The following is a 26746-nucleotide window of genomic DNA, read 5'->3' on the forward strand; positions in this document are numbered from 1 at the left end:
TAAATAGAAGTTTCAATATTTTATTAAAATAGCATATTCGACCACTGTAACCAATAATACATTAACTTTATTCCCAGAGTACGCACAACACAGTAGTGATTCAAAATATCCTTATCCATGGTAATCAATGAAAATACCTCAATTTAAGTGTACAACTAAAACTAAACCTTTGAAAAAATCTCTCCTTTAAAGAATACATAAAGCTCTCATACAGAATTCTTTTATACTCCTATACTTAGATGTCAGCGTCTCTCACCTGACAATACCACTAGCTTATTTCTTATGCATAGTAGAACATCTCATATTTTATAGTACCCATTTTATAAATAAATTGGCATTTTTCATCCTGTTTGTGTTTATCTTCAGCTTCACAAAGAAACCAGTAAATAAAACTGTCAAGGACAGTTGCAACAAAATGATCACACAGCAAGTTATAAAACTTGAAGATACTAAAAGATGCTTCTACTCTATTTTACATAAAAAGACAGATTTAAAAAGTGCAAGGCAAGATTTGCAGGGGAAGGGGAATATCTCTTTGTTATTTTTAGGCACATCCACTTCTTTAAAGCAAGCTTCTGAACGAAATTCCAGTTTGTTCTTCATGATACCTGTTTCAAAGTCTCTCTCTCTCTCAAAAAAAAACAAAACCAAAAAACAACAAGAAAAAAAAATTACATCCGTCAAATGTCAAGCAGGGAATTTCCTGTCCAACTATTAGTCTTCAGTTATGTCTTGTTCTTCCTTTTTTCATCCTTGCAGGTTTTGGTTTGGGAATATACTGATTGTTCGCCTGATACTCGAGTTCTTTACGGAAGTAATGAATTGCTTTATTCAAACCTTCTTCCAACGGAACCTGTTCCCAAAAGTGAGGAGAGAATCATATCACTCTAAGTTCACATCAGCCCCTCTCACAACGGTTAACTTTTTTTGAATAGAGAGATCAACAGACTGCGAAGAAGGCTCGTTCTTAGCCGATACAAGCACTAACAGCACCACACACTGGTTACGTCTCTGCACTGCTAATGCATGTTCGTTTTTACACACCAGGGTCATTTTCTGACCTAGCAAGTCAAAAAAGCCAACAAATTTAAATTTCAGCAGCTCGTTATGGCTGGTCTGTTTAGTGTCGAAACAGGCGTAGGTAATTCTACTTCAAATTCATAATACGCTGAAAGAGATAAGCACACAGAAATCTAAGCCCCTTCTGTTTTTAATGATTAAAGATCCTCTTTTGCAGAATCTCAGAGAATGGCCTACACCACAGAAAGGTATAAAGGTGGTGGGATTTTTCCTTTTTTTTTAGCTTTTTTTCTTCAGTGCTTTACTGATATACAGAAAAAAGGATACAAATTATCACCCAGTATCTCTTTTGTTATTTTTAAATCCTGTACAAATAATTGTAATTCTTCATACTCTAAGCCTGTAGCTAAATATAATGCTTTGTAGACAGGAACAACAGCAGCACTACCCACTTCTCTCAGGAATCATATGCTCTGACATGCTTCCTGATGTCCTCTGATCATCAAAGGATAAAATAGCAGCACAAAACCGACTTGCCTTGAGGTACCAACATTGTACTGCTACTTCACAGTAAGTTTTGGTACTGACCGGGTCAAACACAGATGGTCAGAAGTATGAAAGTTAACTGTTATAAACTTTTTGTGACTGTAACACTTTCCATTGTCCTTATGCTTTCAGGCATAATCTATTAATATCCGGTGCCTCTGTGAATCCCTTCAGAAGGGTTTGGAGCTACCTTTTTCTATGAATAAGCATACATTTAGTAGATAGGTTCCCATGTTTCCTGGAAAGACTTTTGTCAGTAAGTCTAAAAAAAAAAAAAAATCCTAAAAACCACTGTGTAGAATGGGGAGCTGGCTAACGAAGTCCTACCACCCCTGGCTGTCTTCAAGGCCAGGCTGGATGAGGCTTTGAGCAACTTGATCTAGTGGAAGGTGTCCCTGCCCATGGCAGGGAGGTTGGAACTAGATGGTCTTTAAGGTCCCTTCCAGCCCAAACTGTCCTGTGATTCTATGATTCTACCCTTTCTGGGGATTAAGTAGACCTTCCCTCCCAAGCCAACCAGTTCCTATCATCAGCTATACCTTGTTATACACTCGCACAGTTAACTGCCCCCAAAAGGTTGAGAAAGGGAAAAACAGCAACCACAGGCACTTTGCATTTCTTGCATATTAGCTGTGCAGAACCACCACCATCTTGACATCACCTCAGATGGCTGGTAACAAAGCTTTAGAGGTAGGCAGACATTAATGTGGGTGGTGAGACGTTAGACTAATCCTGAACACATTTCAAGCTTATCAACACACAGAACAAGCTCTGAACATCTCTATGTACGATACCCATAGTCCAAAATAAGGGCTTCTTATTCTGGTTTACTTCAGTCCACCAGAATAAAAAAATCAAAATGTGCCATCTCTCTCTCTTTAGCTTCTGCTTTGCCTGAGTTTCACATACTTCCCTTTAAACAACCTCTGAAAACCAGACCATTTCTCTGGTATCCATATTTCTCCTTATTAATCCAAACAAATTCTTTGGTTATAATGATATTGCAGATCATCCTAAAAATAGTCTTACTCCAAAGATTTTCTGAAAATATTTTAATAAACTCAATTTTTTCCTTCCATAATGCATTTTATCGCAGCAAAACAGGAACAAGGATTGCAGCAACAGCAAACTCATTAACTCCCATAACTATGTACCATGTTTTTCAAAGGATTCATCAGAAATGTAGATATTTCATAATATGCATTTGAAAAAGTTAAAATGCCTATGCCAAAAATGTTTTTGGCTGGTTTGGGTCTTTTTTCCTACTTAAGCCTCTTACACATGCTAATGCTAATACGCTCTTCTGCATGGCACAAGCCAGTCTTACCCGGACGTTCTTGAATTGGGAGCTAGGGCAACATACAACAGGCAGCCTTTTAAACAACAGTCCTGTAGATTGTGTTAAGCAGCTATTCTGATAACTGAAATGTTATCGTTCTCAGGCGGTCCTCCTCCATTCCCCTCTGCCTCCCTGTGTCTTTGCACACAACCACAGTAATACAGCTGTACATACCACTGGTTCCCAGCCAAGCAATAACTTGGCTTTTCTGATGTCGGGTTTTCGTTTCTGAGGGTCATCCTGTGCTTCTGAGAGAAACTGGATTTCACTCCCACTTCCTGTTAAACAAGAGACCGTGCATTATCACCTGCAATTCACTCTGCTTTGCATTTACACCCTTCCTACCTACTGGAGCATCAAGTCTCTCTGCAGCTTTCTGCTTCACAATGCTACCACTGAAATGCTTGCCATGGACACAGCTACGCTGCCTGCCCCAGCTGGGTGAACCAGTTGTCCCACAGCAACATGGATTCACAAAGCATTTCACAAATCGTTTCACAAAGCCTTCAGCATGGATTCACAAAAAGGAAGTTCTGCCTGACCACTCTAAGAACCTTCCACGACAGAATGACTGCCTCAGTAGCCTCTGAGATACCCTCAGAGCAGCGGGTATCATCTACCTTGAGTTCAGTCAGGCTTTTCACACTGTCACCTGTAACATCCTTACTGAGAGGTGGATAAGCAGTGAGAGGGATCGAAACCTGGCTTGCGTGACCAGGCCCAAAGCGTGGTGATCAGTGACACCAAGTCTAGTTGGAGGCCGGTAACCAGTGGTGTACCCCAAGGAGTCAATACCGAGTTTTCGATACACCAGAGGGCTGTGCTGCCATCCAGAGGGAACTCGAGAAAGAAGGCTGGAGAAAAGGGCTGACTAGAATCTCATAAAGTTCAACAAAAAGTGTGAAGTCCTACATCCGGGGAGGAAAAACCTCAGGCACCTGTATGTGCTGGGGGTAACCCAGCTGGAAAGCAGCTTGGCAGGAAGGGACCTGGGGGTCCTGCTGGACACCAAGTGCAATGTGAGCCAGCAATATTCCCTTGCCACAAAGAAAGCAAACTGTATCCTGGTCTGTGGCAGGAGATGTGCTGCCAGCAGGTCGAGGGAGATGATCTTTCCCCTCTACTCAGCATTGGTGAGGCCATGCCTGGAGTGCTGGGTCCAGTCCTGGGCTACCCAGTACAAGAGAGACATGGGCACACTGGAGAGAGCACAGTGAATGGCCACTGAGACGACTAAGGGACTGGACCATCTCTCCCAAGAGGACAGGCTGAGAGAGCAGGGACAGTTCTGGCTGGAGAAGAGAAGGCTCAGGGGGCTCTCATCCATGTGTATAAATACTTGAAGGCAGGATGTGAAGAAGATGGAGCAAGGCGTTTTTCAGCGATGCCCAGTGCGAGGACCAAACTGAAACACAGGAGGTTCCCTCTGAACATCAGGAAAGACTTTTTCCCTGTGCAGGTGACCCAGCCCTGGCACAGCTCACCCAGAGAGGTTGTGGAGTCCCCATCCCTGGAGTTATTCAGAAGCCATCTGGACGTGGTCCTGGGCTACTGCCAGCTGTGGGTGGCCCTGTCTGAGCAGAAGGGTTGGACCAGATGACTTGCAGAGATGCCCGCCAGCCTCGACCACTCTGTGATTCTGTTAGCACTTCTGCATTGTAAAAGGACTCCACTTCCTCCATGCTCATACTCTCCAGTCTGATTTAAACAGCCAATGTAGTACTTGCCTTTCCTCATGACAATACACAAGACAATTTCTCTAACCAAACCTGTCAAACAGATGCTTACATGCCATGTTACTGTGGGATTTTATGGATGTAGAACTAAACCGCCTCTCCAAGCAGACTGAAACAGATCAAGTTGTTTGTGAACAGACAGACACATGGAGGTAACAGTTATTCTATGTGTCTGATGAGTTTGGTGCTGTGATTTTCAATTTCCTTCCCTGATCTGTGCATTCACAGATGTTTTCCAGAGGCAACAGTCCTCTATTAGAAACATCACAAGCATCAGTTTCTGTACACTACGTTTGAATTTGTCTTTTTCAGGTCCCTCAGAAGCACTGCTGGAATGTACAGACTAAAATCCCTTGGCTAACGGCACCAGTATGTGGATGCCCCATCCCTGGCTGTCTTCAAGGCCAGGCTGGACAAGGCTTTGAGCAACCTGGTTTAGAGGAAGGTGTCCCTGCCCATGGCAGGGGGGTTGGAACTGGATGGTCTTTAATGTCCCTTCCAATCCAAACCATTCTATTAATCTATGATCCCATTAGGAAGCCACACTACAAGACCAAGCACAGCCCTTCGCTTCCAATTCTTGAGAGCTCTGACTTGCTACAGGTATCAGAGCAAGAATGAAGAGAAAGCCAGAGCGTTTTCTTCCCAGCCACATGCAAGGGAGGTGCTGACAGCCCTTGCAAGAGTCACAGGTAGATCAGTGAAAAGCAAAAAGACCGTCACCACAGCACGAGGCTTTTAATGGCAGTTGAAGGAGAACAGCCTGCATAATTGTGAAGAACCACCTTGCTGAGGTATCTGTATTTCAGCTAAGTTGTTATGCAAGACATTTTCATTTGTGTGGTTTACATTTCATTTACACACTGTCCTCGTGCCAAAACAAAGCTAAAATAAATGCATAAACATTATAAAAAACAATGGGTATAGATTGCACAGATACACAGAAAGAGTGCATTCTACTGTTCATGCAATATTTTACATATAATTGAGAGGATTTGGATTATTTTATTAATATGTAATTATACAATCAGGGTACAATTAAATGCCTTTGAGAAAGTTATTAAGAAATCCAAAGACCAATTAAATTATCCACATATTACACACACTAATCAAGTAGTAATCATCTACTGACAATAAGTACTTCATAAGCTTTACTAAGAATTACTTATCATACTCACCAACAAGTTTTTTAATTAACTGGGCAAATTCTAGGATAGTGTGCTCTTCTGGGTTTCCCTAGAAATAGAAGGGATATTCGTTACAGTAACAATTAAACACCTTATGACACGCTAGCTTTTTGACATCAGACGATTCCAACAGGGTCATGTTAAACTGAGAAAGCTAAATATTATGCCTTATACTCCTACTTGATGAAAAAAGTTTAACTTTGACAAGCTGCATAGCCATCAGGAAAGTTGCCCTCTGTTATGTTTGCCTTGGTACTTCAGTGTAACATAGGGGGGTGCCCAAAAAAATCAGCTTGTAAAGAATAGGCAAATGCACCTCCAGCACAGTAAAGGCATATGCCACTCAGCAGCCCACACCACCACACCATGTTTGAAATCTGGATTCAAGGACTTTGCTGAGTTGAGGACGGATGATAGAATGAAGAATTATGCTAAATTCTCAATTCATCCAAAGTTACGAAACCAAACTAATTTAGCTGCAAACAATTGCTTCTGCATTTATTACAGCTTACATATCAATATGGATAAGGGCTACTTTCTCTCCTATACAATATTCCCTTGAAGTCTTCCACAACGAACTTGCATGTGAACTCCTCATCAACATTTCAGAACGAACTGCTGAAATCCCCCAGTTAGCATTAGCTCACCTTCATCAGACTCAATTCCCTCCATCCCTAGCTCTCCTTGTTGCAAAACTCTACTACATCTCGTTTGATGTAAAGCTGAGCATTTAGGTACATATAGATTTAAACTCTGAATTTTCTGGAAACAAAACATGTGATGGGGTTTAAAAATAACAGCATTTGGATAGAAACATAGAAATGAATTCTTGGCCACAGTAAAAAAGGAAAATCTAGTGAACAACTGCTTTGCAGTTTTGTATCTGATTTGGCAGAAGTTGGCATACACAGAAATGACCTGGAATATATATCCTTTTTCTATTCTTATATCCATTTCTCAAAATAAGGTGACAACAAATAGAACACAACGAAAATCTTATTAGAAAATCAATGTTAGAAAATTATACAATCAATTACTATCTCATTTTCCTCTAGTCAAGACTAGTATGAAGTGATTTCTAATTATTTAGAGCTAAGTATTCCTTCAATGCTTTTTTTTTTTTTTTTTCATTAAAACTAGACTTCAGTAATTTCCTTGGTACACTTTGTGTGTGTGTCCCTGCTCATATTTTGTTCGTGGCTTTTTTCCTTATCTTATTCACATAAATCTTCTGGCAAAAAACAAATTAAAAACTCCAGAAAATTCATCCTGTTCTCGGAACTACAAGTTCTCAACATCTAGGGGCTTAATCTTCTTATTTACACAGAAAATACACGGAAGAATGCATTATTCATAATGGAATGAACTTTTTTGCTATATTTATTTCTTGTACAAGTCAGCATCAGTGACGAGGAGGAAACAGTGATGTTGGCCACTGCACAGTATCCAGAGTAAAGTGGAGCTCTCGTACTCACCAAGTTGACAGGACTGCTGACATTGCTGTTCATCAACGCCACCAACCCGTTCACAAGATCACTGTAAAAAGGGAAGAACAGATTGAGGCACTTTCCACTTCCCTATACATAACATTCTTGTCTAAAAAGAGACCTGCCTCCTCAGAACTCCCGTAAAGCGGATGAGGCATCTGAGGAATGCTGAAATCAGATTTACAGTGTGTACTTCAACGGGCGCATGTTTTCTCAGCTGTTCCACAGATCCTGTTTTAAGATACGCTGAACCGGAGGTTAGCCTGAAAGGGTGAGTATCTTTGGGATACACTGGCTATAGCTCATCTGGGCATATGAAAGACTATTAAAAAATACAAAGTTACTAAAACCCAATTAATACTTCCTCTTCCCTCCAGTACCCAAACATATTTAGAGGCCCATTTCCAACACAGAACAGAGGAAGCTGTAATATAGAGGCACATGGCACCATCACATGCTTTGCAGTTTGTTGTTTCAATTGTCTTCTTGATGTCAGAAATTCTTAAACCACGTTTGTTTCAAAAAGGTATTTTAGTGTTACCTCCCCTTCAATGCAATAACCCAAAGTTATTCTGTAGTACCAGCAGCAAACTCAGCAGCTTGCCCCTGGACATACAAATCCAATTCCCTCTCATAATGACTTATAGTCAGGAAAGGAGAAGCTACTTCGAAGTGGTGGGGTTTCCTGTAGTGTTTATCACCGCTGTTATTACTTTCAGCGGAGGGAAAAAACATTTCCAAGTGGAAAATGACTAAAACAACCCAAAAGCCTGGATCAGCTCACGTGACTGAGCAAAAGATTCTGAGGAACAGATTCACTTTTTCGTAGTGAAGATACATCCTGGCCTTGCTTACAGTGCAAATAATCGCTACAGCAATACTCCCTCAACTGGTTCCTTTCCCCAGAAGGGGACAAGGGCACGTGTAGGACAGACAGGCCACAGACACAGGGTGGCAGCACTGCACTGCAATGCACGGACTGAGACTGCTCAGCACTCAAAACTTACCCAGCCCTTCCTCGCTGTCCCTTGAAGGTAAGAACACACACTGCAACTCGAAGTTCTAAACCAACTAACGTTTTGGGGTTTTTTGTACTTTTAAAAACTTCAGCATCTCTCTTCTGGTGCTAAAGCTGGCCTAAGGATGGACATAATTTCTTTGACTAAAATGCATATGCATAGCAAGCTGGCCAGGCTCAAAGAACCAGCAAGTGAAGTATCAGTACGAACCAGACTTACCTCACATACTGAAAAGCTCTCGTCTGAGTTCCAGGTCCATAGACCTAAAACCAGATGAAAATTAGAAAAGTTACGTAAATATAAAAGTCCTCTCTACCCAATTATCTTTTCCTCAACATTCCAGAAAAACATCCCAAGGAGAAACACTTGAGACATAAGCTCAATGTTACAGAAATGGAAAAAGATGTGCTTGCAGAGGCTTTGGCAAAGTATCAGTTCTTTGAAGGTCATCTTCCTCTTGGACCTGTCCAGTAAACATATCCTTAGATATTTGTTAACCAGAACTCTGCATGTAGGAAACATTCTCAGGGGTGTAGGGCAGTGGTGCTTTGTCCTCTTCTGGAACACTGCAAGAGGCTGCAGCATGGAGGAAGAAGGAAGTGGCTGCACCTCAAATATTCTGTTCAGTTTTGGGCCTCTCACTGCAAGAAGTACACTGAGGTGCTGGAGTGTGTCCAGGGAAGGGCAACGGAGCTGGGGAATGGTCTGGAGCACAAGTCCTGTGAGGAGCAGCTGAGGGAACTGGGGATGTTCAGCCTGGAGAAGAGGAGGCTCAGGGGAGACCTCATCGCTCTCTACAGCTGCCTAACAGGAGGGGGCCGAGAGGTGGGGGTTGGTCTCTTCTCCCAAGTGACAAGTGACAGGACAGGAGGAAACAGCCTCAAGTTGTGCCCATGGAGGTTTAGATTGAATATTAGGAAAAATTTCTTCACTGAAAAGGTTGTCAGGCAATGGAAGGGCTGCCCAGGAAAGTGGTGGAGTCACTACCCCTGGAGGCATTTGAGACGTGTGGATGTGGTGCTCAGGGACGTGGTTTACTGGTGGACTTGGCAGTGTTGGGTTAACGGTTGGACTTGATGATCTTAAAGGTCTTTTCCAACCTCAACCATGCACTCAGCCAGAGCAACAAATATTTCAAGCAAACTTCAAACTACTAAGATGTGGTTATGACAAGCAATTTTTATTCTCTCGTTAACAATAGCCAACTTCGAAGAGAATACCAAATGTTAGTGGACTCTCAAAAAATTGTCAAGAAAACGGTGTTTAAAACAATCAGAATATTTAAAAAAAAAAAAAAAAAAAAGCATGTGTGTTTACATAGTACTATCTGGGAAAATGGGAAGTAGAATAATTTATAGAGGATATGACTCCCAAAGTCACCTGTACAGATTTGTATTAAAATCTTAAGAGGGGAAGAAATAAAAACTTTCCTCACGTTATGCGCTGGCACTTCAAGGCAAGCAAGTTGTTTAAGTTCAAACAGACACTGAAGTACACTTAAAGTGCACATAATGGTATCAGGTAATATTTTTTTCCCAGTTTAATACTGTGCAGTACTGAGGTCCCTAGAACATGAATACTTAAATTCTGAAAGCTATCAGTAGGCATATTTAAGTGGTGAAAACACTTAAGTTTAACTGGGGACGCACCAATCTTAGCATCAACCTGCTACAACAGAAAAGGTTTTTGGAAGGACAGAACAGAAATCTGTTTTCCTAAGGGACAGAAATGGCAATACAATCAGGACACATGCCATCATCTGTCGCTTGGTAAGCCTGCTGCTCCCTGAGGCTGATTCAGAACCAAAAGAGTTCACATTTCAGTAGGCACTGGGTAAGATCAGGAGTTTCCCCAATAACTGATTGTGAGAGAATGCACCAGGAAAGCACAGACAGCCTGACGGACAAAGCAAAACAGGAAGCAGACTTTATGTATATAGAGCTTCCTGCTTGTTTTCTTTAGCTTATGGGACAAGTTTGACAAAACTATGTAATTTCTGCATGATTTCTGCGAAGTCATCCATATGGCTCCCTTTCCTACATGCAGGCAGTGGCTGGAAAGTACAACGTCATTTCCTTATTTCTCTTATTTCCGTATTTCTCTTAATACCCCCCAATTTCTCTTAATAAACCCTTCCTACAAAGCAACAATGGTTATGTTTGAACAGGTTATATAATTTGTTAAAATTAAAGATACTGTCTTCTCAAGAGATTATTTAGTCCATTTGAACAACCTCCAGAGAAGACCAATCTTTCAGAAACTACCAGTGTAATTAAGTCAGGTGATGTGCACTGCTTTACAGAACATACACAGTTTGAGCTTTTTAAATTTTACTCTTCATAAAGAGTTCTAGATTTTACCTTGTCAGTAGGGTATTTTCTACTACTGAAGTTTTGCAGGGGGTAAACATATTTTGTCATATTATTTGAAAAAATTAAAGTTTGGGGAGTTCTATCACAGGACACCAAGTTTCATGTTGCCTGGGCATGGCTTATTGCCTGGTCTACACTCTTCCATGCTCTGTCCTCTTTCAGACTTTGCTCTGCAAGAATCATGGTAACAGGAGTTGCCACAAAACTTTCTCATCCTTTTTCTCCTTAGATCATCTGTTCTTTCCCAGAGGAATTCCTGGACGAACTCTGTATTTTAGTCTCCAACAGAAAGAATGCTGCCTCAATCTCAAGATAGCTGCCCTGTGGAGGTACTTAGCAACATTTCTAGTTATTTACAGCAGATGCCATTGGATAATTTTCTGGCACTTGATTCTTCAAACCTAGACAATATTAACAAATTTTATATGAAATTACAGTCATAAACCGTAAATGTTCTCACAAGCTCACAACTGATCTCAGATTCCAAACTACTTCTCCCTGTTTCAGGATGTGTCCTCATTTATTTTACATATACTCATTTTTTTATAACAGTAAAATAACCAGGATCAGGGCATAGGTCAGGCACTGTCTGTTTTGCTAAATTACCAGCAGTATCTTTGGCAGAGTACTGGCCTGTGCCAGCTCTTGCTCTCCCAGACAACGTGATAACATTGCTTAAGCATTATCAAGAGCCAAGGATCATTCACAGCAAACAGTTTGGATGTGGCAACTTGTTTCATCAGGGAAATTTAGCTGTATGGTCTATCGATGGTAACAAAAACCAGTCCTGTCCGGCCTTACTACTACACGATGTAACCTGAAGGCCTTTAATGTTACGTTATACATGGAAAATTTAGGCTGATCTCCGATCTTGCAAAAAGATATTTAGATGCCTAGCTTCCAAAAAGGGTTCAGAGAAAGTTCCTCAACAGGAGTAAGTACCAAAAAAATGATTCTGTAAGCCTTGTCACGCCTTGTCCCCATAGAGGAGTTGTGGACAGACAGAGATTCAAGTTCAGAATGACTAAAATACTTCCTCAGATCGCAACTGGCAGCCTTGTTTATGGGAAAGGATCACCAATACTGTCAACAGACCACATCTTTGTATATGTAATTCTATACATTTGAGCTTGATATACTGAAAAACTAGATTTTTAGAGCAGGGGGAGAAACTTCAGTGTTTTCTAAAATCCATCCTCTTTCACAGGCACATGAGGACAGGATGTAAACAAACAGTTCTTCACACCACCGAGAGAGGTCACTACTTACCGTTAGTGGCTCTCCCTGGAGAGCTTGTAGGATAAAATTACTGACAACTCTACCATCATTCATATGCATTCGGGGACCAAAGGTATTGAATATCCTGGCAACCCTCACTTCAACTCCTTCCTGTAAGCAAAGAAAAAAGTATTGTTAGTCCGTTAATGGCAGTGTCTTTCTTCCTAAAAGTGCAAATTAACCCTTCCCTGTCCAAAAGCTTTCTTAAGATCCCTCTTACAGCTTTAACAAGCATTGTTTTCTCACCATGAAATACTTCTAACCTCTTCTCAACGCTACTGGAAACTGTAGTGCATACAGCAAGGTAATTTATACTAGTTCTCAGTATTTGTAATGCAAACTCTAAATCAGTGCTACAACAGCTGGTGATTTCAGCACAGGCATTTTCTTCCAACAACTTCTAAGATTTTTCAATAGTACCCTTCCAACAACAACTTATTTCACCTGGGACTTAGCTACATTTTTTGCACCTAGGTGAAATCCCACAATCATCAGATACAGTACCAAGGTAGCATTTCCAAAGATTAGAGAAGTCAAACACTTCAGGTAAGTATCTTATGAATGCTCTAAAATAAGTGGTTTACAACCACAGCCACAATGTTCCTTTGCTCCCTGGTACTTATTAGGCTGTGTAAATGCATGCATTACAATCCAGGTCTCTTCAATGGCTCAGTGTTTTTCTATTTTGCAAATCTTCAAAGCAAAATGCAACAACTATGTGAAACTGGAAACTGTATGGACAAAAGATTTTTAACACTGGGAGACTGCAGACTGAAGTAATGTCTTTCTAGGCATTTCCTGTTTATTGACACTTAATCATCTTGACAAGCCACAGTTCATGATAAAGCCTATAAGAAGGATGTTTGACTTTTGTAAGCTGAAGCACTGCTTGGGTCCTGATGAGTTCAGAGCAGAGTGGCATGCTGTAAACAGACAGATGCTACCATATGAGAGTAAGTGATAGCCACAAGAAAGGTGTCAACTTCAGCCCTGGCCTACGCATCCTCCTGACACTCTCTGGTCCTCCTCCCTCCCAGAAAAAGCCACCCCCGTATCAGTCATAGGTAACACTTTTTGTCTGAAGCAAACTTAGCGCTGCTGATTCAACAGGAGTCACAAGCACAATGCTCTGGGGTTGCAAACTCCAGTTACTCCCTCAGAGGATACACAGAACACCTTGTATTTTCAATGCCTTTTACTAAGGCTCAGACCAGTGCTCCCCATTTTCTTGGAAGACAGTGTGTGTGAAAGAAGCGGATTTTTGATACATCCGTGGGTAAAAGGCTGCAGCTCACATACACTTCAGTCAGAAGAGACCTGGCAACACTATTCTGTTGCAAATAAATGTAGCTTCCTGTACAAGAAAACTTGCAGGAAAATCTGATCTTCTCTCTTGGGTCTCCAAGTGATTCATAAACCAATGAATCCTCAAAGAAGTTTTGTGAAAGCAACAGCATTAACTTTTTACAGATGAGAGTGAGAAAGGCAGAAGACTTATTTAACACCTTAGCTATTCCTTGGTGTTGAAAAGTGAGAAACACCAAGTAGTATAGGTAAAGCCCACCACTCCCTAGTATGCAGAAGGCCAAACAGCATCCAGTTCAGCTTAACTGCAGGTATGGTTTCTGCCTTCATGATCAAATGCCATTTACATTTGCAACTAAACTGTAAGCTAACAGTAACCAGGGAGGCAACTGTTGTACCATAGGAAAAGCTACAGTCTTGGGTCTTTGTCACACAATGAGCCAAAGAAATAACCTCACAACATCCACTTGGCCCTGCTGAGGGACCCTGGAAAGAGCAGAAGTCCCTTCCCATGCAAAATGCATGAGTTGGGAACACGCACGGCAGTGCAACGTATCAAACATACGCTTCCAGCAGCAGGTTACAGAGCCATTCCCAATGCCTTCACTGTATCTGGAAACATACGCTCTGATAGTCTGCCATTCCTTCCTTTTGCCCAGCACTCTGTCTTCAAAAGGAGAATGACTCCTTCAGGGAGGGATCGTATTTCACGTGGACTTTCCAGATACTGCTGTTAATAACAAGTACCGAAAACGAAGCATTCGGAAGCTAGTACTGAAGATAAGTCATTAAACAATGCTGACCAAAAAGCCTCTCTTGTACTGCACAAGCGACAGCAGCAGCCTTGTTTTCCAGTACTGGCTGGAAACTAGCAAGGATCAAGAAAAGAGTAATACATTCTCTATGGGCACTTGCTCATAGCCACAGCGAATCCAGTATTTCTTCTATTTTTTTCCCTCTCCCCACTCTAACGTTGTTTTTTTAAAATGAGTAACTTCTTATTTATAGTGTCATCTAGCTAAGCTTTTTGCTGCAGCCTACTGCTTTGAAAATCTATTTTCTATGCAGCTGAATTTTCACTTGTGCCTGTAAAGCTGGGATCTATCTTCTCAAAAGAAACTCTTGACAGACAAAGAGATTTTGGAGCCAGAAACTTCAAAATTGTCCCACGTTTCCTTCCACCATTTCATGAACATCTCCTTTGAAGTGATCCTTTTTAAACGTTGAGTAATTCTCTGCTCCTTTTTGTATTAACTGCCTATGAATAGTTATGGTACACTCTTACCTGTTACTCTGTTTATCAACAATGCATTCATTACGACCGACTACCACCACCATATTCCCACTAGCCAAGCCAATTAAGTCATGTACAGTATTTTACGATATCCTAGAGAAATGAGAAAAACTTATTTGGCCTACATTTATACTGCTAAAACAAAGACAGCTTGAAATTAATCCCTGATGTTGAGATCAAGTGTGATCAACTGGCTTCTGTCCCCATAGTTTAAGACTGTACCTTCCTACAGCAGATTAATCAGAGAGAAAGTTCCATGAGCAATCTGAAAGAGCCTGGGAGCAAGCTAATAAAATGCAGCATTGTGGGCTACCACAACACTTCAGTTCACTCTATTATTTACCAGTATGAATGTGTTCACAGAGACCGTGCCTGCACAGATGGAGAGGGAAGACAGAAGAGATGCAAGAAAGCTTGTTACAGCTTACAGAGATACCTCTCGTCTGAATAAATACTCAAGACTGTTCCACACCTGTCGGTCAAAAAGCAGCATTAGTTATCCAGTGTCCCCTGCAAAACAAACTTTTCCATGGACTTCAGCATGAGTCTTTGCCACCCAGCTCTAGAGATACCTGCTCCAGAAAGTATCAAAGGTGCTATGATAACATCTTAATTTAAAAGGACATATTTTAGTTTTATGAGCTTTTCAAGATACCTCCTTGTGTTGGCTCTTGGAAAACAGATCAATACAGAATACAATTCAAATGCCAAGAGGTTCTTTTCACTGAAACAGCTCGAGCGTATGCTGTGGCTCTAATTCATAAGGGTATCAGGCAAGCCTGTCTTACCAATTAACAGTGCTTCCTCCTTGGTAAAGTCTGTGGACCTATCTGAACAGCAACCATGAATCAGACTTCCCTGCATACAAAATCAGGAAGGGGAAAGCTGTAATTATCTGCTCTCCAGCAGACAACAGGATTTACCAACAAAACAAGAAATGTCCCAGGGAAAGCCCAGACAGTTGCATGGGTATCACTGTGACCTGATACAAGTCACCTGACCTGATGGCAAGGCTGGATGTGGCTTTGAGCAACCTGGTCTAGTGGAAGGTGTCCCTGCCCATGGCAGGGGGGTTGGAACTAGATGAACTTTAAGGTCCCTTCCAACCCAAACCAGCCTGTGATTCTATGATTCTAAGTCTCTATCAGAGTTTCAGCTAAAATTACTAAGACAGATGCCTGAATCCCTGACTTTATTAGTCAGTTTCTCACCGATTCTTCTTCTTTTCCATGTGTTTCAGAGATGGTTACCTAACTCTCAAAACTGCTCCCCAAATCCTTAATTTTGATCACAGCAGAATTACTAGCACTGTTCACCAGGATCCATGAATACAATACACTGAGGCTTGGTCCAAGGTATTTTGTATGTACGTACTGCCTGTTGTATTAGCAAGGTGAGATTAACTCCTGGTTACTAACAGCATTTTAAAACTGTTTTGCAAAAATAACGCTGAGATCTGAATTTCATAAACAGTAAAGCTTCTAAACAAGCTAGGAAGGACAACCATCGGACCCTACTTTGGGCATAATGCAGGTCCCTGAACACAAACAAGGCACACCTCCAGTACTCTTATCTTATGGTTGAAATATTACCATTCCTACAGGTCAGTATTTCCCCGATTGGAGAAGCTACAACATCTCTTCGAGGTCTGTTCATACCATTATTTATACCTCCCTGCTATAAGTATGTCCTGTTTCTAGCACTTGCTTCGGCCTGCACAACTCCCGTATGCACTGTACACAGCCAATGCAAAGAGCCACAGGCCTGTTCCACCAACACTTTGACAGGGGACACTGTCATCAGGAAAGGATGTGTGCCCACGTAAGTGCATCTATGCCTGAGTTACTAGGATATTCCCTGCAGACGGGGCTTTTAAATTCACTATTTTACTGTACAACATGGGTTCTGAGAATGAGGAGGCAGATAACATAACCAGTGTAGTAATACCCAGTGAATGAAACTGTATCACAGCTTCCCCTAAGTTTCCATTAAAGGTCAGGAATACATACGAGCAAACAACAATATATACTCCAAATAATTTAATTTCAGTCATCTGAACTCCAGTCAGGGTTCTGCAGAATTATACTCACGAATCAGTGTAACACTGACAGCTATGGCTGAAAGACAATGCTTTACCAATGCTTTCAGAGCAATGGTGGCTGTATGAGGAGGATGTGTATGAGGGATACCAAATGGAAAAGAACATCAGAAACAACACACTTTTTTGTTTTCTCCAAAAGACAAAAGCTTCTATGGATATATTCTTACTCAAAACCAGACTGAACTTACTGAAGTGAATCAATCTCCAAAGAAAGTTTGAAGTCTTCATGACTTCAAAATTCAATTTTATAGACTCACAGACTGGTTTGAGTTGGAAGGGACCTTAAAGACCATCCAGTTCCAACCCCCCTGCCATGGGCAGGGACACCTTCCACTAGACCAGGTTGCTCAAAGCCTCATCCAGCCTGGCCTTGAACACTTCCAGGGATGGGGCATCCACAATTTGCACAACAGTGCAGCAATATCAAAACCAAAGAAGTAAGCTCTCCAGTTACCTGAGGGAAATCAGAAGATGGGCTTTCTTATAGCGCAGCAAAGAAAGAAAAAAAAGCCAAAAACCTCTAGAGCTCAGAGACTATGAAAAGTATGTAAACTTTTCTTGGGTAACTGCCTGTATTTTTTTAGTCCACAGCTTTGATAATAACGGAAATACAGTCTTCTGACCTTGCCTGTGGTACAAGGTTATGTTGCAACTGTTAACACCACAAAGCACGTAGAAACAGCAAAACCACTGTGAATACGGGCCAGAAGCCATTTTTTTCCTGCTTTACTCTCATATAATTTGGAAAAAGTGTTGCTCCACTGACAGAAAAAAGCCTTTTATTATATCCACGCTATGTTTACATTAGGCAGTTCTGACAACTCAGATAAAACAATTTAGAAACAGATACTTAAATAATGAAAGTCTCCTCTTCATAGAATCATAGAATGGTTAGGGTTGGAAGGGACCTTAAAGATCATCTAGTCCCAACCCCCCTGCCATGGGCAGGGACACCTTCCACTAGACCAGGTTGCTCAAAGCCCCATCCAGTCTGGCCTTGAAGACATCCAGGGATGGGGCATCCACAACCTCTCTGGGCAACCTGTTCCAGTGCCTCTCCACCCTCTCTGTGAAGAATTTCTTCCTGACATCTAATCTAAACCTCCCTGATTCCAATTTGTACCCATTACCCCTTGTCCTATCACTACAGGCTCTTGCAAAAAGTCCTCTCCCAGCACCCTTGTAGGCCCCCTTTAGATACTGGAAAGCTGCAATGAGGTCTCCTCGGAGCCTCCTCTTCTCCAGGCTGACCAAGCCCAGTTCTCGCAGCCTTTCGTCATAGCAGAGGTGCTCCAGCCCTCTGATCATCTTCGTGGCCTCCTCTGGACTCGCTCCAAGTGGTCAATATCCTTCTGATATTGAGGGTTCCACAGTTGGACGCAGCACTCCAGGTGGGGTCTCACCAGAGCAGAGTAGAGGGGCAGAATCCCCTCCCTCGACCTGCTGGCCACACTTCTCTGGATACAGCCCAGGATACGGTTGGCTTTCTGGGCTGCCAGCGCACACTGCCGGCTCATGTTCAGAGGGAGTCCTTTTACTAATGACCCAGTGAAACAACAGGTTGCATTTTTCTAATACTGCTTCAGTTACTGCAGTGTTCTCCTCCCCTTTCCACCTCACTTCAACTGAATGTTAGCAACAGATACCTTTGGAAACCTACATGCTACTTCTGCATTTGTACAGGACCAAACAACACGTTTTGGTTCATGTGCAGAGCTCCTACACAGAAAAAAAAGCAGAAAAAATTATTACAGACAGCTCTAACAATTCAGAGGAAGATCCATTAATTCAGTAGCACACAGAATACATGCCAGCAGATTTTATAAAATGGCAGGACTATCAGGACTGAGCGAGGGTAACTGGAACAAGCCATTTTCAAAAGCTTGGCATTATTTAATCTCTACATCATTACAGTTTGCAGGACTTAACTTTACTGAACTATGGGGAAGGATCTGTATCTGTGGTTTCTCTTTTCCAGAGTACAGCGGCCTAGTTGTGAACCAAGCAGTTACAATGGCTGACACTGGCAGCACTGTTTCCTCCTGAAGTGGAGCCAATTAATCAAGAAGATAAAAGCCACTAACAACAAACAGTACCTGAAATTTTCAATAGAACCGTTGCATTTATCAAGAATATTAACATAAGTGTCATTGTGTGACCTCTCAGACTTTGCAGAGAGAAGCAAGTATGGACAATTTTTTCTTTCTTTCTGAATTTCACAGACTTGGCATATAACAACTCAGATGGGACACTAGCTGCAGCGTTGACGCCTGCACTTTAGGGGTGTCACTGCCCTCTCAGTCAGCAGCGAGAGTGGCTGTAGCATCTCAGCTCTACCTTACAGGCAGTGCTCAGGGTGGCTGATTGCCCGTGGCACCTCACAGACTTCCCTCTCCAACCTTCGCCTTGCTAATATTTCTGGATGTAAAACTCCTCTGCATGTCTTCTAAAAAGCTAAAGCAATCCATGACAGCTCTTATCACTACAATTTAGCTTTGGCCTGGTACATATCCAACAGTAACCACCATCTGTGTCATTAAAGGACTGTTGTCTGGATTTTTGACTACTGCCCTGAGGAGGTGCAATGCTTCCTCTTCTCCCCCTGTGCTGTCAGCACCACAAACAATTCAGTTCTATTCTTTCACAAAAAGCCTAAATTCTGCACCTTTTCCTAAGCAAACTGCTAGCAGACTTCATGTGACAACACCAAAAAAGAATGCTGTATGCTTAAAAATAATCTATATTGAGTATCAAGGAGAGAAAACAACGATCAATAAGTAGAGAATACAGGATAAACTCCCGAAAGACATTAAAGAAACTGCTTTAATCCAACATAGCTATTTGTTTTCTATCAAGTTACTCAGTAACTACTTGGTTGTTCACTATTCAATGCCTTTTCAGTTGCAATTCAATCAACAGTTTTCATTATCCTTACATTTTCCATCAAGGCTTCTTATGATTACTGAAGCCAACTCAATTTGTGAATTAAAGATTAGGGGCAAAGTACAACTCAAAATAAAACTGAAAATCATCCTTGTATTCCAATTGCAATGCACTTCTGTATTTAACAAATTTCAACATCAGTTTGCATTTGTTATTCTCTCACATTAATATAACAAACTTCACCCCTAACATGTCTTTCTGTTGCTCTGTTGTCTATTAAGATTCTTTTGGCACCTTGAGTCTTCACAGTCCTGATTACAGAATGCTCTATAACACAGAATGTAACACTTACAGAAGTTTATACTTAATATTTGATTATGATAACTCAATTCACTCCTACATGCTTAGAAAGGCATCCAACAGAATTCTTAATTGGAAGATCTAAGCTATTCTAAGGCAATTTTAAAACTATCACATTACATCACATACCCTTTTACTACCACTAAAGCTCGCAGAGTCACAGAGTTGGGATGAAGAAAAGGATGAAGAAAGTGGAAGGAGGTGAAAAATTTCCTGTAATATCCCTTGGTGACCTTAAGTGTTGCTTCAGCTCCATAGAATTTCCTTACACATCAATGGTATATGAGGAGAAATTAAATCTAGTTCACCAAACACCCTTAATATGCTAAGCTTATGCTGTGTATTTGTATTTATGACGTGCCTAAGCGAACATACCAGATTCCTGCCATTAAGGTAGAGCCAGATTCTGACTAGTATTCAAATTAAGCCAGAGTTGGAGTGCACATGAATATTTGGATTTCCATTAAAAAAGCTAAATGCATACTAAATGGCAACTCCTGAACAAAGCACAAAACTCACAGTGCCGTACTATGTGCTGAAACTCCCCTCCCACCCCTTTATGTTTGCTCCACTGATATATGTCCAGGAAGATGTTGCTTGCATTTGGAAACTGCTGTTAATTTTGGAAAATGGTGGTATTACCTTATACAGTATAGCAGAAGTTCCATGGAGGGGAAAAATTATTAGCTGTGCAATTTTATCACATATATAGCAAGTCACACACCTGTATATTAAGTTTATGCAAAAACGCACTTTGGAATCACAGGGAAGGATAGGCAGAATAGTAACAAAGAAGTACAGAATGGAGAAAGCAAGCAGATCGACAAGCTGTTACTATAAGAGAGTTTCAAAACCATGCCTTCCACCTTGTTAAGGCAATTGAGTGAACTGGAAAAGACTTTACAAGAGGGAGTGCTAGCAAGCACTGAAAGACATGAAGAGAAGGGAATTCTGAAGAAGTCTAAATCAGAGGATGTAACGTATATCCCAGATGAACAGGGCAAGGAACTAAACCTTCCTGCGGCTTGAGAAAAGTTCCAAAAGCAGATACTTCCACTCAGACTAAAGAGCGTGGCTGACCTACATTCCCACATGGATTTATGGAGGGAATGCTGTTCCCAGAAGCCTATAGGAAATATTCTCTCAAACCACACACTCATGTGCCTCACATGGGATGAGATGAACTGGTGTACATTTGAATTTGTGAGCCCTGCATTTCTCAGCAACTATTTAACTCCCTGCCTCTCTTTTCAAGCAGATCTTTATATATTACTGAATGCTACTACTGCCCTTGGACTCTTAGACAACAAAGCACTGCTGGGCTTGTTTCAAGACAGTAGTTGTAAAGAGGAGAGGAAGTCAAGAAATACTTAAATTATAGGGTCAAAATAAGTGAACAACACAATGTAGCCAGCAGAAAAGAGTGTACCAAAAAGGTCTTGGTCAGAACAGGCTGCCGAGGAACTCTGACAACTGTGAATAAAGAACCATCTTTGACTAGATTCAAGAACTGTTCTGATCCAAACAGCCTGTTTAGAAGTATAATGTAGTAGGTAATTTTTATTTTACATATTTTTGAAACCTGATTAGGTATTTAAGGTACCTGACAATGTGCATGATGATGAAAATATTTGGAAGTAACAAAAAAAAAGCAGAAATAAGTTTGTGTGCTTCTTTTTACTGAAGCTGAGAAGATTCTGGAAATACTTTAGTCTGAAATCCTGTAAATCCAATTATTTTTGTCTGGGTCACTCCTGCCTGAAAACTCTCCTAAAATACTTATTTTCACAGCAAAAGTCAGACCTTTCCACTAGCAAAAGATAATGTTTCCTCCACTAGAAAGAGCGTATCATCTAAACTCTGAAAGAAAAACCAACGGTGTTTCAGAATATACCTGAATGTGGGACGAGCTTGGGCAGACTTCACTAGCCCATAATAAAATACAAGAAATGTCTCACAGAGCTGTCCCTAGGACAGAGAACTCATCTGTACCATGAGTTTTCACTTAATGTATGTGTGCACCGCTGTTCCACCTTACAAACCTTTACAAACCTTTCTAAATCCTGCATAGAATTTATGGGAAAGTATCATGGCTCATCCTGTGGCTTTAAGATACAGCCCGTGATTTGCAAAACGACCTACGGTCTTGCCCCTCTAAAAGAATACTGCAGAGTGTATCACAGATTTGCAAAAAACTCAATACCCTACAGCGCAAGAATTTTTCATAATACTACAATATCCAACTGTGAATGGATTTCCAGACCCATGAGGAATATTTTTCTACAGTGAAGTACAGAAGACATCACCCTGAACATGAGCAGTACAGCCATATTGCTCTTTAAATGATTTAAAAGAGAACAAAGGAGACATGAACCTCTGCCTTCTGTCTAGCAGAAGAGATGAGAGAAAATTACTTGTCCCTGCCCATGGCAGGGGGGTTGGAACTAGATGGTCTTTAAGGTCCCTTCCAATCCTAACCATTCCGTAACTCTACACTACAACTTCTGTACTAAAATACTATCCCTAAAGTCTTAGCACTTATGTTTAATTCTGTTTTCAAGGTCTTTAAAAGCCCCTAGTATTTCATCATTTAAAGGTTTAAAATTCTAGAGAACATACTACGTTTGATTTATGTGCACCTTTGTATATTAAGGCTGAAAACAACAAGAAACAGTGATATGATTTTCTTCAGTGTGCCACATTATCTAATCAAATTTCCCAAGACTAGCTGAAGAACAATTAAGTAAGAGTCACATACAGATAAAGATGCGATGCTGCGTTAGTTAATGATGAATTTCTACTTCTTGATTATAAAACCCAGAGAAACTGGCATGTATCATTTCACAAACATATTTTAAATTGCATTTTTATCCTCACATTACTGTATTTGTCTGAAAGAATGCATTATATAGCTGAGTATTCATGTTTTGCTAATGGCTGTATTTATACCTACTAATTTTAAGACACTTCTAAAGTGATTTAAAACACATTGCTCCTATATGGGTACTCATTAAAGAACTTCCTGATTTCTACTGTATATCTGATTTCAATTACGCTCATTAAACACTCCACATTTACCAGTAACGACCCTATTAGCAATGCATTTCTCAGCACAAGACCAACTTAAAACAATTCTGTCATCTAACTCCCAAATTAAAATTACTAAGTTCACCTCAGTTCGATCTGTCTCAAAACTATTTACGATACTGAAAGACATAATATGTCTATCAAGAAGATAAAAGCACATTTTCTTCAAGAACACTCTTCATCTGAAAAACCCCACAACAGATGGGTGCAATAAAACTTCTGCATTAAAGAAAACGGATTTTGCAGCTACAGTATGAACATTTCTCCTACTCAGGACATTGCCTTATGCCCTCCTACCCCTGAATACATATATTCCTGTTCTGCCACACATTTGGCTTTCATAATCACAGAAAATCCACTGAATCTGATACAAGTTTAATACCTGCTTCATGTATGCATAGCACATGGTCTCTGCAACCCGCTTCCCTTCGTCATAGCAGGCTCTTGGACCTATTGGATTCACATGGCCCCAGTAATCCTCATTCTGAGGGTGAACTTCAGGATCTATGGGGGAAAAAAAAACCCACACCACCTTAAATGATCTTCTTTGAAAAGAGTGAAGTTACATAACGAAATTTTTAGGAACTCACTGGTGTTACACAGTTTAACAGTTTCTCTCTGAACTATGCATTTAAAAGATACTAAGTTGCAACAACATTCCTTAAAGGTGTATTCCCTAGAATCATGACAATTACGGAAGATGTGAGACTCTACGAAGGTAACAATACAAGCAAACAACAACCACCACCTGACTTCCCCTAAAAAAGTGTGTGAACAGAGGGTGAAATTCAACTCTGCTGCAAAGGCAGACTACCTCAAGGAAAGAAATAAGACTCCTGTCTAATGTAATTCAGAGGAAATACTATAGGTTATGTAGGCAGCATTTTTTACTGTATTTGGACAAAAAGGAAAGCATCTTCAAGTTTTATAAAATAAGAAACAAGGAAAGCAAAATGGACAAAATGGAGAAGTACTGCATTTCTTACAAAAGAAAGAGTGGAGCCATGCACCTACCACAAGGTACTTGCTGTGTTTCTTCTGTTTTCTCCTAAGCATTTTTACTAGCTATCAGTGGGTACAATCCATCAGGGCAGACAATCGTTTGGTTCGATCCTGTACAGAAGCTCTTAATTACCAAACAAACCAACCAACCATCCATCTCCTAGGAAGCTCTGCTGACTGCAGATTGTAGCAGAGCAATAAGGCTCCAAAACTCGCAGAGGATTTTGCCTGCTGGTCCCCTGTTCCAGAAGGGAGTTTGTTCAATTACAGGAGTTCTTAAGGCTTCCATTTTTCTCTGTGGAACCTGACCACGGGTAATCAAAGCTAAGGGAGGCAATAGGAATGCTGCACGAGCTCAAGCCGCTTATTCGGTTGCCCAGTTATCTGGTTGGACCTCTTGCTTGGGGTATTTGCTTTGAAGCTTCTTGACGGAAGCTATTCCACCAGAAGTGTACTCCTTTAGGTATGTTTTTTGTCCTTCCTCACAAAGCGCTGCACCCTGTTACAGAGATGAGTATTTTTTGTTTGCTTGTTTTTTTTTTTAAAGCCTAGACTCTCACAGCTACTGAGGTTGAGCAGATGACTCTGCCTGCGTATCTCCATCCACCTTGCAACACTGCTGTGATCAATTTGGCAGGAGGTCACAACAGCAGGAAGTTTCTCTAGTAGTCACGCGGTCTGTCATGCACCCCAAGTCCTAAAGATTCTCCTTGTGTCCAGCTAGCAGCTCTATCAGCCATTCTCTCGCTACTTTGCTTCTCAGTAATAACGAAAGGAAGAAGGACAGATATGGCACCAAGTTTTAAGAGACACCACAATGGCGTGCGTGCACAATCGCTACTTCCTCAGCCTGGGAGTTGCGTCCTTGCCGCTTGCACCGTGCTGCGCACGCTAGGGCTATTGCTAAATCATAACAATACAACTGTGGAACACAACCACATCATCTGGATTTTAACCAGAGTTTAACACTCAAAAGTCCCACATGAGCTCTTTTGAAAAGAGCCATAAACTAAGACATAGGATAGTTACAGGCAAAGCCTGAACATCCTCCCACCACTCTGACTGGACATTTAAAGCAAGTGCTAATGCCGACATGCCAAGCTGTGAGAAGTACATCTCATAAAGAAATCAAGCTAAGACATGATGAAAATCTATCAATCATCCCACAAAAGGTTTGTAAATACCTTTTTACACAGTCACATCTCAAGAGCTCTAAACACTGTTTTATCCTTCTTACCTCCATATACCTCTGATGTAGAGGCCAGCAGCAGCCGTGCTCCAACACGTTTGGCTAATCCTAAATTTTGGGCAGAGAAAGAACATAATTAGATCATGTTCAAGAACCTTTCAGTCACATTAACTGCTTTAGTGTGATCCCATTTTACATGTTTTTAAAGCGAATTTGATTTCTCTCGCTGATAAATCTAGCTGTAAATCACATCCGTAGCTCCCACTGCCAAGCTAGAAGACTTAAGAAATGACAGAGCAGCACCCACATGTGTGATGTGGTTGCTTCTGGGACTAAAAGTTACACTGAACCCAGATCCAATAACTTAATATATTACACATTAAATAAAGGCCAAGTAAGCATAAACCATTCCAGTTATGAAATCAGGGTCTTGAAACAACAAGCCATATTATGATTACCAAAACTTAAAGATAAGCTACACAAAGAAACTGATACAGAATTAACATGGTAGAGGACAAAATCAATAATTTTCCCTTTATTACGCCCCTTTAAACACCCTTTATGATACTACCCATCACTCAAGATTATTCTGCATTGCATTTCAATGACTTTCTGGACTTCGAGTTGGCATGGCCAATCAAAGAAATCTCTCATCTATGTCATACTACCTACAGGTACCTCAATAGCTTCTAAATCACTTGATTCTCTGCAACTGTACTCACTACAGTATCGTTCAAAAGAGAAACTCAGCTGAGCTAAGGCACAGCAGGGTTTTTTTCTCTCTTAGTAACCCCTAGGTTTACTGACACCCAGTTCAAGCTGAAGCACATGCCAAATGGATGAGAGGAAAAAAGTAGTGAAGGCTTGAGGCCTTCTTTTCGTAGGTGCATTCCACCGTGGAAACTAATAGACAAAGCTGAAAATGTTGCCCTGTCATTATCTAGCATGAACCTAGGCATTAAGCATTCTTGCAGAATTTGCCAGCCGAGGCATGCATAAGGGGGTGCAGTGTTCTTGATGTTCAGGGTTTACAGAGCCAATGCAGTTCCACCTAGTTCAACATTTGCTGTGGTGTAAAGGAACTCACAGCAAACGTGGCAACAAGTGCAGTCATGGACACAACTTGGCTATAAATCTCCCGTGCTCTCAATTGTTCCTGTGACTTCTGTAATTACTGCATGGTTATTACTCCACAGCCAAGTTACAGGCATGAAGTCCTTGTGCTTTGATAGTTGAGGTTGTCAGAGTTCGTTTGCAGATATAGTTAAAGGAAAAATACAAAAATCTTCAAAGAGGAGAAAAAAAACACCCACCTTATTTTTATTAAAGAATCAACTTTTTAGAATGTTCAACTCATTTCCTCCATCCTTCTCTCCTGCCAGTAACTATGTCCAGGTTAGATTATGTCTAACAAAGTTCAATAAGAAAAAAGATTTCCACTTACCCAGCATGTTTAATGTCCCAATAGTGTTGGTCTTTAATGTTTTTATAGGATTATACATGTAATTTGGAGGAGAAGCAGGAGATGCTAGATGATAGAT

The 26746-nt window shown here is 40.9% G+C and overlaps 1 protein-coding gene across 1 annotated transcript; it reads right to left on the bottom strand.

Annotated features, from left to right (window-relative positions):
• On the bottom strand, window positions 1-26746 carry UXS1 (UDP-glucuronate decarboxylase 1). The gene is made up of 9 exons (XM_010149888.1): window positions 26650-26746; window positions 25254-25313; window positions 23397-23518; window positions 11976-12095; window positions 8554-8597; window positions 7304-7364; window positions 5820-5877; window positions 3080-3183; window positions 1-853 (listed from the first exon to the last, which is right to left on the bottom strand). Exons 1-9 carry the CDS (start codon window positions 26705-26707, stop codon window positions 722-724), a joined length of 759 nt encoding a protein of 252 aa, XP_010148190.1. The 5' UTR covers window positions 26708-26746; the 3' UTR covers window positions 1-721.

The sequence above is a fragment of the Eurypyga helias genome, unplaced genomic scaffold, assembly GCF_000690775.1.
Source record: "Eurypyga helias isolate BGI_N326 unplaced genomic scaffold, ASM69077v1 scaffold7620, whole genome shotgun sequence".
NCBI classification, from domain to species: domain Eukaryota; kingdom Metazoa; phylum Chordata; class Aves; order Eurypygiformes; family Eurypygidae; genus Eurypyga; species Eurypyga helias.